This window comes from Anolis sagrei, chromosome 1 (genome assembly GCF_037176765.1).
Source record: "Anolis sagrei isolate rAnoSag1 chromosome 1, rAnoSag1.mat, whole genome shotgun sequence".
In the NCBI taxonomy this organism is placed as follows: domain Eukaryota; kingdom Metazoa; phylum Chordata; class Lepidosauria; order Squamata; family Dactyloidae; genus Anolis; species Anolis sagrei.
In genome coordinates, this window is record NC_090021.1 from 153977578 (window position 1) to 153995719 (window position 18142).

General features: G+C 44.2%; 1 protein-coding gene across 1 annotated transcript in view; it reads right to left on the reverse strand.

The window, feature by feature from the left end:
• The window catches only part of RAB1A (RAB1A, member RAS oncogene family), a 33653-nt gene extending 26186 nt beyond the window's left edge, over positions 1–7467 (reverse strand). Inside the window, exon 1 of the mRNA XM_060784383.2 lies at positions 7235–7467. Coding sequence (XP_060640366.1) covers positions 7235–7257 — 23 coding nt within the window. The 5' untranslated portion in view covers positions 7258–7467. The remainder of the gene's footprint in view (positions 1–7234) is intronic.
• Between the last annotated feature and the right edge of the window lie 10675 nt (positions 7468–18142).

Consider the following 18142-nt stretch of genomic DNA (forward strand, 5'->3'; position numbering starts at 1 on the left):
ACGAGACCACAAACGCTCCGCTACGTCTTCAACCAACTGAATGGCTCACATTTTACAAAAGGAAGTTATGCTGCCTCACCCTGTATATCAAAACTAGTTACAATTCTTTCCAATGCGTGTTATTGAGGGAATTATGTATTTTCTTTCATACCTCTTATTTAGGATGCTGGAAATGAATATAAACCTGATTTTGAATATACTAGTGCCATAAATAAAACTCATGCGGAAATTAGATTTATTGTTCTAGAGTGGCAAAGAGCAAATGTTATCAAGAGATAGCACAAGATCTCTGACAGCTGTCAGCACTGTGCTTAGGGGAAGAACTCAAAGGGTGCAAAGGGCAAAAAAGTTGCTAATCAATTAGAAACCTTTTTAACAGCTAAAGATCAACATTCCTCATTCTTGGCGGCTGCCTTATAGTTTCAGTTTGCACTTCTTAGAAGTGTATCACTGCAATGCAGCTAGATTGCAAAATCGGTGTAAGCCCAGAAAACATTTTGTAAGAATCATGTGTTGAACACATGACCCTCAGCTAAGGGAAGGGTGGATATTCACATTATGCTCCAATCGTAATTGGTTGGAGAGTAAGTTAGATCAACTGTCAGAATGAGGCCAGACTTCACTTTATCCTTTAGAGCTTAAACATTTGGGAAACGAAATAAGCTCTAGTGAATTTTGACACAGAAGAGAAGGATTAACTGGGAAATAAGCTTATAAAACCGAATTTTGCAAAACAGGCCCGCTATATACTCAATCATTTCTTAGTATAATAGACAAAATATTATTAACTTTTCATGGTGTTATAAAATCTTCTTCCCATCTGTGACATTCGCAGTTTGTAACTCAAATGCACAGAAAACACTACACAAGGGTTGTGTTTTTCTTCTTTTTTCATGTGACTTCAGTTTTGTTACATTTTGCAGCATGGTTCCATAGTAATAACAGCAGTCTCAAGAAAGCTAGATTGACCCCCTTCCTTGCTGTCCTGGTGGCAGAGTAAAACCTTTCTTTTCACGCAGGCTTTGGAAGAAGAAAGTTTTTAAGACTAAGACAGAGGTGCTGTGAAGTGTTTTCATTATGTTAATAAGAGTTAATAGTTTTAACTGTTTGCTTTTAGTGCTTTCGTGTATTAATCACTATTTTAGTGTTTGTATTGTTTTTAGGTTTTAAGTTGTATATTGTATTGTTTTTAGTGTTAGTTGCTTTGGATCTACTTTTAGAGATAAAGTGGGATTGAAAGAAGAGGAGGTGGAAGAAGAAGAAGACAACGACATAGTAATGGTAGTATAGTAAATTAGTAATAGTTTCAACGTTGGAATACAACTCTAAAGAGGTTCAAATCTCCTCTTGGCCACAGAAACCTACTGGGTGATCATGAGCAAGTCACACTCTCAACCTTAGATGAAGGCAAAAACCATGAAAATATTGCTAAGGAACCCTATGATAGGGTTACCATAAGCCAGAAACAACTTGGAGAATACAACAAAAAGTTTTAAAACAAGAAACCATTACTTCACTAAACGGGCCGTCCCTTTGCAATTCACACCTGAGTGCCATGGATACAATACTGACTCCTTTTGTACAAATATTGCCTGTAAAGCAAGTTTTTCTGTTTTACTAGGTCAAGTGTTCTAAAAAAAACCTACTCCTTGCGGTCATTGCTGTGTCTTTTTAAGAACAGCTCAAAACTGGCCATATGTCTCAATATTTTTTCCCTGTCTCTCCTTTTCCCAAATTCGAAAAAACATGGTATTTTCTGATGCCATCCAGTCAAATATCTCAGGCTCCCTTTGCAGGACAAATTTCTCAAGGAAGGAAGCTCTATACTGTTGCTGTCAAATTAAAAGAACAACTATAAGGCAACAAGAAGGTTGGAGAGAGAAACAAGCTAAAATGACAGAACTAGGCAAGGGACTGAGAGCACAGATGGGTGTACAGAGACTTCTAGATCAGAAAAGAGAAAGAAATTAGTCTTATGGGTGCATTAAGAAGTTATCAGAAAAATGTAATGTTCCACTCATGAGTAGATATAATCAAAAGATGTGGGTGCTGACTTGCAACTGAGAAAACACACACAGCAAAGATGGAAAAATAAATGCTATTAAGAAACAGTTAAAAGAGATAGAAATTCAATGTGACCTGCAGTGGTCTAAGAAGAGAGTGGCTGCATGCCAAGGTCATATAGTAAAAAAAGGGGAATAAATTAAAATAAAAAACAAGTTAAATAATTGGAATGGAGAAACTGAAAACTCTAGGGGGCTGGACAGTGATCACAATGTATATTCAAATCATTGACTTATGGCCCAACCTCTTTCAAAAAACTGTTGTGAAAATTACAAAAAAAGGGAACCATGTATCCTGCCCAAGATCCATAGACACATGGACTTTTATTTTAAAAAAAGACAGACACTCTTTTCCATACATAGTATCATGATGTAGTAGATCTCTCCTTTGATCTGGGCTTTAGCTGCACGCTGCTATATGCACAGGTATTCCCCAAAGTACAAATAAGACGTGCAGTCTATTTTCTAGTAAGAATACAAAGCCTGACAATTTGTGTGTCAGGGTTTGAGAATGCATGTACAGACTATCCCCAAGTTATGAAGAGGATAACTTTTGTGGGGTTGCTAGGTTGTTGTACGTTTTTTCAGGCTATTTTTGTGGGTTTGTTTTTAAGCTGAATTTGTTTGTAAGTCGGAGCAGGTACATTTTTAAATGTAAGTACAGCCTTATCTATATATGTTTTGGATAGCATAGGGAAGGGTTAACACTATCTGTGGTGTTTGTTTTGCCATCTGTACCCCTGTTCGGTTTTCACCTCACTTTCTGTCCCTGTGAGAAATGGACTGTGAAAAACTTGACTTGTTATGGAAACAAGGATTGGTGAGAAAGCCCCAGTGGAGACACCTTTTCCCCATGATAACTCTTTCAGGAGTGAATTTCCCTTCCTAGAGGTAGATTTCTGTCACTTTCTGTTGTCTCACCCCCCCCCCCGCCCCCAAATTCTTAGCAATGTTTGTAACTCAGAGACAGCCTGTATTTGCATTTCCCTCAGCAAAACAATGAATGTCAATGAAGCAATGCTTCACTCACTGATGTGTTATCTTCTTCAAAAGGACAGTTTCTTTTGTTCCCAAAAAATACCGCTTTCAGAAAAGCACCACTTACATATAGTCTGGTGTTCACATTGCATCATAACTATTTTAACGATACAATGAAACGTTAGTATTTATTTTTTATAAAGTTTCATTTATGCCATATGCCATCTACAAATGATCTCAAGTATATTCCTTGGATGGGGCTAATACTTATTTATGCAGTCCTTATCTTTGACTCAGGCCTCTTCTACACTGTCATGTAAAATCTAGATTATCTGCTTTGAACTGGATTTTATGGCAGTGTAGACTCAGATAATCCAATTCAAAGCAGACAATGTAGGTTATCTACTTTGATAATCTGGATTAAATGGCAGTGCAGAAGGGGCCTCAATTCACTTCAAACATTGATTCCCACAGTAGTCTTGAATCAGTCCTTACTCCTCAATGACATATTCATATACATATTGCAATTAGTTCCTGGAGAGCAAAATAGGCATGCACTAACCATGAGGAGATTGTGTATGAGTTAATCATGGGAAAGTATGGATCACTGTTAGGCCTCTTCTACACTATCATATAAAATCCAGATTATCTGCTTTGAACTGGATTATATGACAGTGTAGACTTGGGTGCCTTCCACACAGCTGTATAAAATCGCACATTATCTTCTTTAAACTGGATTATATGACAGTATAGACTTGGGCCCTTTCCATACAGGTGTATAGCATCCCACATTATCTTTTTTGACCTGGATTATATGACAGTGTAGACTTGGGCCCCTTCCACACAGCTGTATAACATCCCACATTATCTGCTTTGAACTGGGATATATGGCAGTGTGGACTCAGATAACCCAGGACCCTTCCTCACAGCCATAAATCCCAGAATATCAAGGCAGATAATCCACAATATCTGCTTTGAACTGGGTTATCTAATTCCACACTGCCATATAACCCAGCTATGTGGAAGCACTTCCTGTTGTCCCAACCCAGTGCTTAACTATGAGTCATTTGTAAGACAGATGTTTGTAACTCTGGGACTGCTTGTCCTATTTTCAGGAAGGCCCCTTTCACGCAGCTGTATAAAATCCACACTGAATTGGATTACATGGCAGTGTGGACTCAGATAACACAGTTCAAAGCAGATATTGTCCATTATCTGCCTTGATATTCTGGGTTATATGGCTGTGTGGAAGGGCCTGGAATCACGCGTGCTACTCAAACAAGTTCAGGGCAAAAGCCTTCCTTGCCAACCAAACCAACCAAGAGCAGAGCCTGTTTATGAAAAAACTAAAGCCACCACTTGTTTGCTTCCTCCCGCCCAACCTCGCCCTTGAAACCCCTTTACTTCCAAAAGCCTATCCTAGCACTCCAGTTCTCTGGGCCCTTCCACACAGACACATAACCCAGAATATCAAGGCAGATAATCCACAACATCTGTTTGAATGGGGTTATCTGAGTCCACACTGCCATATAATCCAGTTCAAAGCATATGTGTAATTTTATACAGCTGTGTGGAAGGGGCCTCTCACTTCCTGTTGTCTTACCTATGAGTCTATTGTAAGACAGATGTTTGTAACTCTGGGACTGCCTGCCCTATTTTCAGGAAGACCCCTTCCATACAGCTGTATGAAATCCACCCTGAACTGGATTACATGGTAGTGTGGACTCAGATAACCCAGTTCAAAGCAGATATTGTCAATTATCTGCCTTGATATTCTGGGTTATATGGCTGTGTGGAAGGACCTGGAATCACTTATGCTACTCAAACAAGTTCAGGGCAAAAGCCTTCCTTGCCAATCAAGAACAGAGCCTGGATTAATTGAAGCCACAACTTGTTTGCTTCCTCCCGCCCAACTCTGCCCTTGAACCCCCTTTCCATCCAAAAGCCTATCCCAGCGCTCCAGTTCTCTGGGCCCTTCCACAAAGACACATAACCCAGAATATCAAGGCAGATAATCCACATCATCTGCTTTGAACGGGGTTATCTGAGTCCATACTGCCATATAACCCAGTTCAAAGCAGATGTTGTGGATTAGGAGGGATAGCCAATACTCCAGAGGACAGGAGCAGGATTCAAAACGATCTTGACAGACTAGAGAGATAGGCCAAAACTAACAAAATGAAGTTTAACAGGGACAAATCCAAGATATTCCACTTAGGCAGAAAAAACTAAATGCAAAGATACAGAATGGGGGACGATGCCTGGCTCGAGAGCAGTACGTGTGAAAAAGATCTTGGAGTCCTCGTGGACAAGAAGTTAAACATGAGCCAACAATGTGATGCATCAGCAAAAAAGCCAATGGGATTTCAGCCTGCATCAATAGGAGAATAGTGTCTAGATCCAGGGAAGTAATGCTACCCCTCTATTCTGCCTTGGTTAGACCACACCTAGAATAAGGGTAGTGATATATAATGGATTGTTTTAATTGTCTTAACTGCCTAATTGTTTAATTACTGTTTATATGTAATGCAATATAATACTATTAATAATAATAATAATAAGATATTATAATTATATATTTATATTACATGTAATATTACTAATAATATTACAATATAATTGGTATAGTATAATATAGCAATATTTAAAACTGATATTGTACTATGCTAATAATATAATATAATGTATGTATATATACCTTGTAAGCCGCTCTGAGTCCCCTTCGGGGTGAGAAGGGCGGCATATAAATGTCGTAAATAAATAAATATGTTTTATTCTTTTACCTTGTTGTTGTGCCGGCATCGAATTGTGCCTTTTTGTAAGCCGCCCTGAGTCCCCCCTCGGGGGTTGAGAAGGGCAGGGTAGAAGTGCGAGAAATAATAATAATAATACTGTGTCCAATTCTGGGCACAACAATTCAAGAGAGATATTGACAAGCTAGAATGTGTCCAGAGGAGGGCGACTAAAATGATCAAGGGTCTGGAGAACAAGCCCTATGAGGAGCGGCTTAAGGAGCTGGGCATGTTTAGCCTGAAGATGAGAAGGCTGAGAGGAGATATGATAGTTGTGTATAAATATGTGAGAGGAAGTCACAGAGAGGAGGGACCAAGCTTGTTCTCTACTTCCCTGAAGACTAGGACGCATAACAATGGCTACAAACTACAAGTTCGAAACTACGGTTTGGGCCCAGCTTACTTGTCCGAACGCATCTGCCCCTACGTCCCATCTCGCAATTTAAGATGATCCGGGGAGGCCCTGCTCTTGCTCCCGTCAGCAGCACAAATGCGGCTGGTGGGGACGAGGAGCAAGGCCTTCTTGGCTGTGGCCCCCACCTATGGAAAACACTCCCAAAGGAGGTAAGATCTCCTCCCTTGCTCCTGACCTTTAGAAAAAAAATTAAAACCATGGTTCTGGGACCAGGCCTTTGGACAATAGATGTATGCAGCTTTTAGTGGGACAAGGACTGGAACGGTGACTTGACAGATGGGATTGTTTTATGGTTTTAATAACTGATTTGATATTTGATGATGTACGGTTTTTAATATGATTTATGTTTAAAGTGTGGTTTTACCGTTGTAGTTGTAAGGCATTGAATGTTTGCCATTATTTATGTGTAAACTGCTTTGAGTCCCCCTCGGGGTGAGAAAAGCGGTATATAAATGCTGCAAATAAATAAATAAATAAGAAAGGAGATTCCATCTGAACATGAGGAAGAACTTCCTGACTGTGAGAGCTGTTCAGCAGTGGAACTCTCTGCCCCAGAGTGTGGTGGAGGCTCCTTCTTTGGAAGCTTTTAAACAGAGGCTGGATGGCCATCTGTCAGGGGTGCTCTGAATGCAATATTCCTGCTTTTTGGCAGGGGGTTGGACTGGATGGCCCATGAGGTCTCTATGATTCTATGAAAGCAGATAATGTGGGGTTTTATTCAGCTGTTTGGAAAGAGGCCTCTGACAGGGCAGTTCCTTTCCCTGTCCTTCCTTCCTTTTCCCCTCCCAATTAATAATGCCAATTCATTCCTCCGGCCCTGAGTCGACGCCTATCGTTGCGCCACCACTCCCTGCTTGGGCCCTCCGTCCTCCTCCTCCTCCTCGGCCTTGGAGGCAGGCCCTAGCTGGAGCCTTCTTCGCACTCCCCTTCGGCCAGTCCGGCCTCTCTGTTGCCACAACCCCCTCCTCTCCATCCGGGCCACTTACTATTCGGGATTCATGCTGGACATGTCAGCGGGGGCCCCGCGGCCTGTGTAGAGAACGCGCTCGCTCCTCAGGCGGCGGCTCCTCAGGGGTCGGCCTTCCTATTCAGACAGGCAGCCAAGAGGAGGAGGAGGACAGCGCCTTCCTTTCCGCCTTCCCTCACAAGCAGCAGCGGAGGCAGCCTCCCTTCTGCTCCCTGGAACCCAAAATGGCTGCCAGCCCCCGAACCAGGAAACGAGATGCCTCTAGCGGAGGGCGGGGCTTCCAGGAGGGTGGGAGCCCTCGCAGGGGTTGCTGGGAAAGCGAGTTCTTGGGCGCCTCCACGGCCAGCGGCACCGCCGCGGAGCTGAATGGGGGGAAACTCGGTTTCCCGGCAACTCCCGCTACGTCAGGGCGCACGCGCAGTCCGGGCCTTTCTCGCTGGCTTCCCGGTTGACTCGACTTTGAGATGCAGGCAAGGGATTGGCTGAGAGGGTTCAGCCGGCCGGGCAACGTCAGCAGGGAAACGTGGCAGCTCGGGCGAGCCGTTGACCTCCCCGAGAGGAGGGCCGGGAGGGGGCGGGGCCACCCGGACCCATTTTGGCCTGCTCTCAAGCCGCTTCCGGCTGCTGCTCCTGCTGTTGCTCAGGCCCAGGCGTTGGGACTTGATGCCGCTTGTGCTATCAAGTGACAGAAGATCACCAGCTTCTAGTGGGAGAGGTTGACTTAGTTCTGGTGCTCATGTGGGTCCCTTCCACACAGCTGTATAAAATCCACATTGAACTGGATTACATGGCAGTGTGGACTCTGGGCCCTCCCAGACAGGCCCTATATCCCAGTGTCTGATCCCAAGTTTTCTGCTTTAAACTGGATCATATGAGTCCACACTGCTGGATAATCAGAAAACCTGGGATATAGGACCTGTCTGGAAGGGCCCTGCGTGAATCCACACTGCCATATAGAATCATAGAGTTGGAAGAGACCTCATGGGTCATCCAGCCCAATCAAAAAGCAGGAAAATTGTGGTTGCTGCTCAGCTCCAGAGCTTCCTTGATGACATTAACTACCTGGACCAGTCACAGTCTGGCTTCAGGCCTGGCCATGGCACCAAGATGGCTTTGGTCGCCTTGGAGTATGATCTCCACAGGGAGCTGGACAGAGGGAGTGTGACCTTGCTGGTTCTCTTGGACATCTCAGCGACTTTCAATACCATCGATCATGGTATCTTTCTGGGACGCCTCTCCGAGATGGGCCTTGGAGGTTCGGCTCTGTCATGGCTCTGGTCCTTCCTGGAGGGTCGATCCCAGATGGTGAAGCTGGGAGATGCCTGCTCTGACCCCTGGCCTTTGACCTATGGGGTCCTGCAAGGCTCCATTCTGTCTCCCATGCTTTTTAACATCTACATGAAACCGCTGGGTGAGGTCATCCTGAGTTTTGGAGTTGTGTGCCATCTCTATGCAGACGACACACAACTCTACTACTCTTTTCCACCTAACTCCAAGGAAGCCCCTCGGGTGCTAGATGAGTGCTTGACCGCTGTGGCTGTCTGGATGAGAACGAACAAGCTGAAGATTAATCCCGACAAGACAGAGGTCCTCCTGGTCGATCACAAACCAGACCGGGGTATAGGGTGGCAACCTGTGCTGAACGGGGTTGCACTCCCCCTGAAGTCACAACTCCGCAGTTTGGGGGTCCTCCTGGATTCTTCACTTACGTTTGAGGCTCAGGCGTCGGTGGTGGCTGGGAGGGCCTTTGCACAATTAAGACTTGTGCGTCAACTGCGACCGTACCTCGGGAAGGCGGATCTGGCCAAGGTGGTCCACGCCTTAGTCACCTCTAGACTGGATTACTGCAATGCACTCTACGTGGGGCTGCCCTTGAAAACGGCCCAGAAATTTCAGATGATCCAACAGGCGGCAGCCAGGTTGTTAACTGGGGCTCCTTAAGGGAGCAGTCATCCCTCCTGTTCAAGGAGCTCCACTGGCTGCCATTCATCTACCGCACCCAATTCAAGGTTCAAGTTCTTACCTATAAAGCCCTGAACGGTTTGGGATCTGCCTACCTACGTGATCACATCTCTGCATAAGAACCCACACGATCCCTCCGATCATCTGGAGAGGCCCTGCTCACAATCCCACCTGCATCACAAGCGTGGTTGGTGGGGACAAGGGATAGGGCCTTCTCTGTGGTAGCCCCCTGACTCTGGAACTCTCTCCCCAAGGACATCAGACAAGCCACAACACTGGCAGTCTTCAGGAAGAGCTTGAAGACGTGGCTGTTCCGGTGTGCCTTTCCAGAATAGGAAGCTCCTAGCATCATGTCCCAAATGCACTTTACTAGAGATTTAAGATTGTTTGCACACAGCACTACCTCTAAAAACCTATACATGTCACCTGTCATGTCCAGCACTTTTTAAATTTTATTCATTACATTTGGCCCGCCCTTAGTTTTTAAATGCGTTGTGGTGTTACTGTTTTTAATGTTTATTGTTATTGTTTAATTTTTTTTGTTTGCTTTATGAGTTTTATTGTTGTATTTGTTATGCTGTTGTTTTATTGTGGGCCTTGGCCTTTTGTAAGCCGCACCGTGTCCTTTGGGAGATGTTAGCGGGGTATAAATAAAGTTAATAATAATAATAATAACAACAACAACAACCTGGAATCAGATCCTAAGATATAGGGCCTGTCTGGAAGGGCCCTGAGTGAATCCACGCTGCCATATAGAATCATAGAGTTGGAAGAGACCTCATGGGCCATCCAGCCCAACCCCCTGCCAAAAAGCAGGAAAATTGCATTCAAAGCAATTTTCACCTATTTAGAAAGAACATTGCTCCCTTGGGAGTCACAAACACACACTCCATTACCAGAAACGTAGTGCAAGGAGGAGGTTTGGATCCAGTTATCACATCATATTGGATACATTTTGTCAGAATTATTCAGGTTTAAAGTTCCTTTGTTGCAGGAAGCACACTTTTTAGAATGATATAGTAACAAACATGGCTCATTCGGCCATAAAAGTGGTGAAAAGCTACCTCACAAACTCGCTTTCACAACTCTAAGAATCTTATCTATGTCCTCAAAGGGGAGTGAGAAGAAGTGGTTGATGTTGACTATGCTAATTTGGACCGTATTCTAAAGGGCTGCAGTCACATTGTACTAAAGGTGAGCAGTCCTTATCATTAAAGAATTTTACAGAGCCAGAAGAGATCACAACAACCACCCAGTCTCACTCTCTGCCATGCAGGCCTACAGAACTAAAGCACTACTGAAGGATGGCCATCCAGTCTCTGTTTAAAGGTCTTCAAAGATGTGAGTCTAGTGCACAATTTTGCAAAGGCTTTAGAGCAAGCACATCTTAGTTTATTTCCTGGGATTTCACCCTAAATAAATACTTCACCAGGAGAGCACAGTTCTTGTAATTCAGTGGTGGGAATGGGGGGTCATACTTATTTGAGGTCATTACACTTGCTGCTGGATCTATGGAATGCTTGGTCAAACTATTGGGGTTTTCTAAGTACAAGTGCTCAGTCCATATGCTTACAATTTCCTGGTTCCCAGAGTGGCATTGGAGGTCATATCAGCATTCTGCGTTTCTACCAGTACATTAACAGTCCACTTTACTACCACTTAAATCCCCACAACATTCTGGAAATTAAGTGGATTGCCTATTAATGTATGTGAATGGCCCAGAACAAGTTGAGATAGCCCAGAGTTACTATTATGGAGGCTGGAGCATCCAGAAACGGAGACCTACTGTGGCCTCTTAGCTTGTGCGACTGAGAATGACAAATAAGTTTCTTTTGTATACCTCTGTTTATTGTAATGCATATTTTAAAGAAAGCATTTCTGTGCAAAATATATCTTACACAACAGTAATAGCAATTGCTACTTGTTTTACATACTGAAATGACTAAACAAGAAAATATATGATAGTTACCTTTGCCCTACAAATGCTACGAAGACCATGATTACTTTAGTAAGGCATGATTTCTATAAGCTTTGCCTACTATTGCAGTGACTGTCAGCTCTAATACCAAGGGTCAAAATCTACACAGGTTTGCACAACTGGTGTGAAGTCAGCAACTCAGCATGGACTATAACATCATTACTAAGCAGGATAATTATCAGAGAAATATCATCAGTCATAAAGTTTCCATATTTATGTATCAAGGAGTGATTGAATTAAATAATACCAGTATTTTAAAAACTAATATTGTTATACATGGTTTCTGATACAGAAATATACATTTACGAGTATAACTTGACTGGTATATGTAAGAATTCCTCTTAAGTCCAGAGATAAGATGTCTCATGAGAAGTCGTATATTACATTTCTATCAAAAAGATGTTGATCATTAACCACAAACTGAGGCTTAGATAAAAAATGGTTTCTTACAAAAAAAGCCACCCTGGTTGCTTTAAGATAAGTAATATTTTAACAGAACATGTTTATTAGCATAACTCAATTAAGTTTGGATCAGTACTTTGGGATCATTAAGCATGTGGGGAAAGCTACAGCTGCCAAATAAAGTGACACGGATGGGACTAAGAGCTGGGAAGGTGATACTTGAGGCCTAAGTAAGGTTCAGGCTACTAAAACGTAAAGTAGAATGACAGTCCAAAACTGGAAAAGGTGGAGGGGATTTTAAGCATTATTATTTATATATTCAAGAGGAAGGATATAAAGAAGACATTTGGAATGCAGTAGATTTCAGTTCTTGCCTCGGGGTCTTTCTGTTTTGGGAAATTATCTGTGGAAGTCCTTGAAAGTCCCTCTGACCCAATGGTTCTCAACCTTCGTAATGCCGCAACCCCTTAATACAGTGCCTCACGTTGTGGTGACCCCCAACCATAAAATTATTATTATTGCTACTTCCTAATTATAATTGTGTTACTGTTATGAATCATAATGTAAAAATCTGAAATGCAGGATGTATTTTCATTCACTGGACCAAATTTGGCACAAATACCCAACAACAGAACTCCATGCCGTCATGTCAGTCTATGAACAACACCGGCTCTTTGGCCTAGAAATTGAGCACCAACTCCCAGAGTTGGACACGACTAGACTTAATGTCAGGGGAAAACTTTTACCTTACGTTACCCAATATGCGCAAATTTGAATACTGGTGGGGTTGGAGGGAAAATTGATTATGTCATTTGGGAGTTGTAGTTGCTGGGATTTATAGTTCACCTACAATTAAAGAGCCTTTTGAACTCCACCAATGATGGAGGGAATGCCAGTGGCGCAGAGGGTCGGCCGCCATTTTGGAGGGGGCGTGGCCAGCCAATGCAGCTTCGCGACCCCCAGAAATTGGCCAAACGACCCCCCGAGGGATCGCGACCCCCAGGTTGAGAACCAGTGCTCTAATCTTTTACATTGTACAAAGCTTTATGATAGAAAGCTTGGATGGAAAACTTGAGGGTTGTGTACTTGCTGAGAACCCTGACTGAATCAAAAACCAAATAAAAAATCTAGTTACAGGGTAGGGGGTGGAGTAATGATGAAGGGATGAGAAGTAGTGCTGAATCTACATGGAGAATTAGTTTTAACTCAGCCCATTTCCTGTTATAATAAAGGAAGTCTGTTTTACTATCTTGGTCAAGGAATGTTACTTCTAAAACAAAAGGAGTCGAAAGCAATTGATGTACAAACCAGTGCAGAGAGAGGAAGTTCAATGTGGGAATGTTTCTTGGACATCCCTGCCCTTGGGGGACACTGGTGTGGATGTTGACTAGTTGTTTACCTCCCAAGGGCAGGACTACCTTGGGTAATGTTCCTTGGGCATCTCTATCATTCAAAAGTGGCGGTGCAAGGGGTGATGACTTGTCCATTACTACTCATCTGAGGATGGGCAGCCTTGGGTACACTCCCTAGGTGTTCTGGTCTCCGGGAGGCAGCAACATGGGGAGGATCACTTGCTTCCTGTCCCTCTCCAGAGGATGCCTTGAGAATGTTTTCTGTTTTGGAAGGCAACAGCAAAGAGTGGAGGAACTCTCCCCCACCCCAACCTGCAAAGGATGGACCTGCCATGTGAATGTTTACACAGCAGCCCCATCCTTGGGAGCCAGATGCAATGTTATGTCCTAAGGATGGAGCTGCCATTCACATTGCAGGCCCAACTTTAGGAGATGAGTGTTGCTGTGCAAACTCTTGATCAAAAATCTGAATTTACAACTTGCCAGTGTGGAGGGCTAACTATATCTCCAGCCTCTCCCTCCTTTTATTACCGGATCTAGTTCTAATTTCCTGTAGCAACATCAAATCTGAAACTGCCATTCAGCCCGGAAGAGAAAATCTTGGAGTGAATGGCATTAATCTGTCTCAGAAAAAAAAAGTATTTGGGCTGTGCCAGGAGGAAGGGAGAGTGAAAGATTGTCATCAGGACCATAAAAAAATGGGCAAAACAAATTTAAAACACTTCTCCTATTGAACTGTGGTTATAATCCTGCCACATACCCAGCTGCTATGAAAAAATATGGGTAAAATAAAGTTTCCCCGCGTGGTAGGCCTGTTATTCACACCATTGGTATTCCCTGCGCTCGCGCAGGCCAGCAACGGACATTCCCAAGCTACTAACTGACCGTTAGAGAAGCCCCGCCCCTTCCTTTCCCCCATAAATAGCCCTGCCGCGGGGCTACCGGCCAGTTCTTTAAATCCGCCTCAAAAGGCAGCAACGGCAACTCAAGCTATATTATAAAAAGAAAAGATAGAGGCATGACTACCTCTTTTAAAAAGTGCATTTTGTGCCCGAACAAGATTCCAGACAATGACGCCCACACGGAGTGTGTGGGCTGCCTGGGAGAGGCTCATCTCTCTCACGATTGTGAAATTTGTAAGGCTTTTACGCCTCAAACCAAGAAAAATAGAGAAATAAGGCTTAAAGCTGCTCTTTATGAACAAGCCTTGCTTCCCTCAGTCCAAAATGAAGACGTGGGAACGCCAAAACTAAAGATAAATAAAAAGTTACAGAATGCAGCGCGTCCAAAAGGCGCTCAAACTGACGAACTTGCGGTTAGGAAAAAGAAAGGGACCAAGCCGCATATTTCCTTAAGCAAGGAAAAAATGGTGGCTCAACAAATAAAGCCGCAAATCCAAGCGGCTAAAGGCTCCCCGTTACCAAAGGAAAATCAATTAGTGGGCGAGGGGGTGACCCCTAAGCAACCCACGGAGCGGAATAAAGGGGATTGCTTGAATGAGGCAGAGGTCTCCGAGTCCTCAGTAACTCCCCCTGCGCTATCGAAAGCTATTAACGAGGCACAAACCTTGATGGACGCTCTGGCTCCAAAGCAGCCTCTTCTCCAGTCGGGACCGACAATGGAGCCTTCCCCTCGACGCCGAAGGGACCGCCCTCCATCTCGAGGCGTCGGAGCGGAGGGGAAGCGTCGGCGTCGACGGCGCTCCGCATCGAGGAGCACATCAAGCCCCTCCTCTGACTCCTCCTCTAGCTCCTCCCCCGCTCCAAGAAAAGGGAAGAAGAAGAAGGCCAGGAGGGACTCTCCCTCTAGCTCCTCCCCTGCTCCAAAAAAAGGGAAGAAGAAGCAGAGAAGAAGCTCATCCTCTAGCTCCTCCCCTGCTCCAAAGAAGGGGAAGAAAAGGATGAGGGGAAGGAGCGGCAGAGCCAAGCCTCAAGCCCCTTCGAATTGGGTGGGCAGACAGGATGGCCAATTGATTCCTATGCCCCCACAGGGAGGATTTTGGCAGATGACTCCACAAGGGCAAATGATTTACTGTGCAGGTCCTGCCCCCTGTCACTGCCAACCAAGTAACTCCCAAAGAGACCCCCATGGGAGGAATCAACATACACTGAGCCAAGATGAGGACCCATTAGAAGGTCCATCTACACCCTGCTTTCAACAAGAATCAGTACTAGACCAGTCTGATTCTTCTGATGAAAATGCGTTTATTCTAAAGGAACCGAAAGAAACAGTTCTAGATAAATCTAATGCTGAAGAATTCAAAAAATTCAATGCAATGCTGGCCAGAATGATCAAGGCTCTGGATTTACCAACACCAAAGCCACAAGACACTGTGGAAGATCCTATGTTTCCAGCTGAGCAGCAGGAAACTCCAGTTAGTACTGCTCTCCCAACTTTGCCATATTTACTCAAGTTAACAAAAGTACCTGAAGGATCTCCAGCAGCTGCACCAGCAATGCCTAGGAGAGTGGACAGTTTATATAGAGTAGACTTAGCGAACGCTGATTGGCTGGTGCGTCCATTCAGACCCAACACAGTTATTGCAGAAGTGGGTCAGGGGAAAAAACCCAGGAAGACAGCATCAGCCCCAGCAGATAAGGAGGGCAAGAAAATTGATATAATGGGAAAGAAGATGCACATGGCAGCTGGCCTCATTTCGAGGATGGCCCATTACGCTACGTACTTAAGCGCTTACCAGACTTATTTATGGAACAGAATGACACCATACATTACTCTCCTTCCAGAGGATGAGCAACGTTTACCAAGTGCATTTAGCAAAGAAGCCCTTATTGTTTCAAGGTACCAGAAAGACTTTGCTAAACATTTAGCAGAATCAGCTGGCAAAATGTTTGCTATTGCCACGTCAGCTAGGCGTCATGCATGGCTAAGAGCTTCGGACCTATCTGAAGAAGGTAGATTATTAGCGGAGGACCTTCCTATGCATCAGGATGGTTTGTTCAATCCAGTAACAGATGAAAGACTTAAACATAACCAAGAGATGAAAAAGACCATCCAAGTTTATGGTTTTCCGAAGCAAAATAATTATCAACAGAAACCGAGATGGCAGAATTCTTCACCATATTACAAGAGAAACTTCGGTAACTATATGACCACACAACAACGCCAGCAGTCATCACAATATAACAGATCCTTTGGACAACGAAAGCAGTCCTATGGGGCAAAGAATCGCTATCAGCCATACCAGAATAAGCCTAGCCGCCTGGGGGGCCCAAAACAGCGCTTTTGACATTGGTTCCGCTGTGGTTGGTCCAATGGAAGTTTCTCCTGTTCAGGGAGTTGATCCATATGCTAAAGTTCAGAATGTTACTACAGTTACTCATAATTCCTGTTTGGGACTTTTAAGTAAGGAAATACGTGCTAAGGTGCATCCTTTTTTTGAAGATCGCTTAGCACCTTATTTTGACATCTGGTCTGAGATAACTAACGACCAATGGGTCTTAAAGATTATTAAAAGTGGTTATTTTATTGAGTTTAATGAACTACCACCAGTTGGTAGAGTTAAGGTTACAACTCCCTCCCCTTTACTACAGGAGGAGATTGACACTCTATTGTCTAAAGGAGCTATTTCTCCATTACCGCCAGGGGAGCATAGGCTGTGCTTCTACTCAAGATATTTCCTGATTTCTAAGAAAGGAGGAGGAATGCGGCCTATATTAGACTTGAGAGATGTAAATTCATTCATAACACCTAAGAAGTTTCGAATGTTATCTTTGAAAACATTGCTTCCTTTGCTTAATAAAAATGATTGGTTCGCAACAATAGACCTCAAAGACGCTTATTTCCATATATCAATTGCTAAAGAACATAGGAGATATCTAGCGTTTATGGTGGGACATCAGGCTTTTACCTTCAATGCCTTGGCGTTCGGACTAGCTACCGCGCCAAGAGTTTTTACCAAGTGCATGGCGGCAGTGGCGGCTTACCTACGCACCTCTGGGATTACGGTTTATCCGTATATAGATGACTGGTTGGTAACAGCGAAATCTAGAGATAAAATCATAGAGCATATCAACAAAACGTTGTGTTTTCTCCAGTCCCTAGGTCTGATCGTGAATTGGGAAAAGTCCCAGCTCACCCCAACGAGAAGAATACAGTTTATCGGAGCGATTTTGGACTCGCAGTTGCAGAGGGCGTTTCTTCCAGACGACCGCTTCTTAAACCTAGAAAGACTATTACGGGAGTTGCTCCAACGAGACAAAGTACAGGCCAGAAAGATTCAAGTGGTCCTGGGTCACATGGCCTCTACAACAGCAGTAACCCCTCTAGCGAGACTGCACATGAGACCGTTACAATCATGGTTCCTGTCAGTATTCGATCCTTTGGTGCACAGGCCGTACACGCTCCTCTCATTACCTGGGGTGATACGAGAATCCCTATTGTGGTGGTTGGAGCGCGGCAATGTATGTGCGGGACTGCCTTTCCGGGAGTCTGCTGCTTCCAAGGTTGTAACCACGGACTCTTCACTCATGGGGTGGGGAGCTCATGTGGACGATCTCACAGCTCAAGGGAAATGGTCAACAATAGAATCTGTTTTACACATAAACCAACTGGAATTACTTGCAGTAGACAAGGCACTAAAGGCCTTCGAACCGGTTTTAGAAAATCGAATTGTCCAAATTCTCACAGACAATACGACTGTGAAATATTACATCAACAAGCAGGGCGGCACACATTCCCCCACTCTGTTGGCATTGACACTACAAATATGGCACTGGTGTGTGGAGAGAAACATCCACCTCACAGCAGTCCATCTGCCGGGGAAACAGAACACCCTGGCAGATTTCCTAAGCAGAAATCCTCTCAGCCATCACGAATGGACACTACACGGGGAAGTAGCATCCCTCCTTTTCAAAACATGGGGAACACCAGCAGTAGATCTGTTTGCGTCGCAAGAGAACAGGAAGTGTCGCCTGTACTGCGCGTGGACAAGAGGGGATATGAGACAGGATTGTCTAGGGGACGCATTCTTACTCCATTGGGGAATACAGGAGGTTTATGCATTCCCTCCATTCCCTCTGATACTGAGAGTAGTCTCAAAACTATGCCAGGACAGGGCAACGGGAATCCTTGTTACTCCATGGTGGCCTCGCCAGCCGTGGTTCGCCCTAGTACTTCGATTGTCAAGGAAAATTTACAAACCACTTCCTGGCAGGAAGGACCTGTTATCAATCCAGAACAATCAGGTCCTATACCCAGACGTTCAAACCCTGAG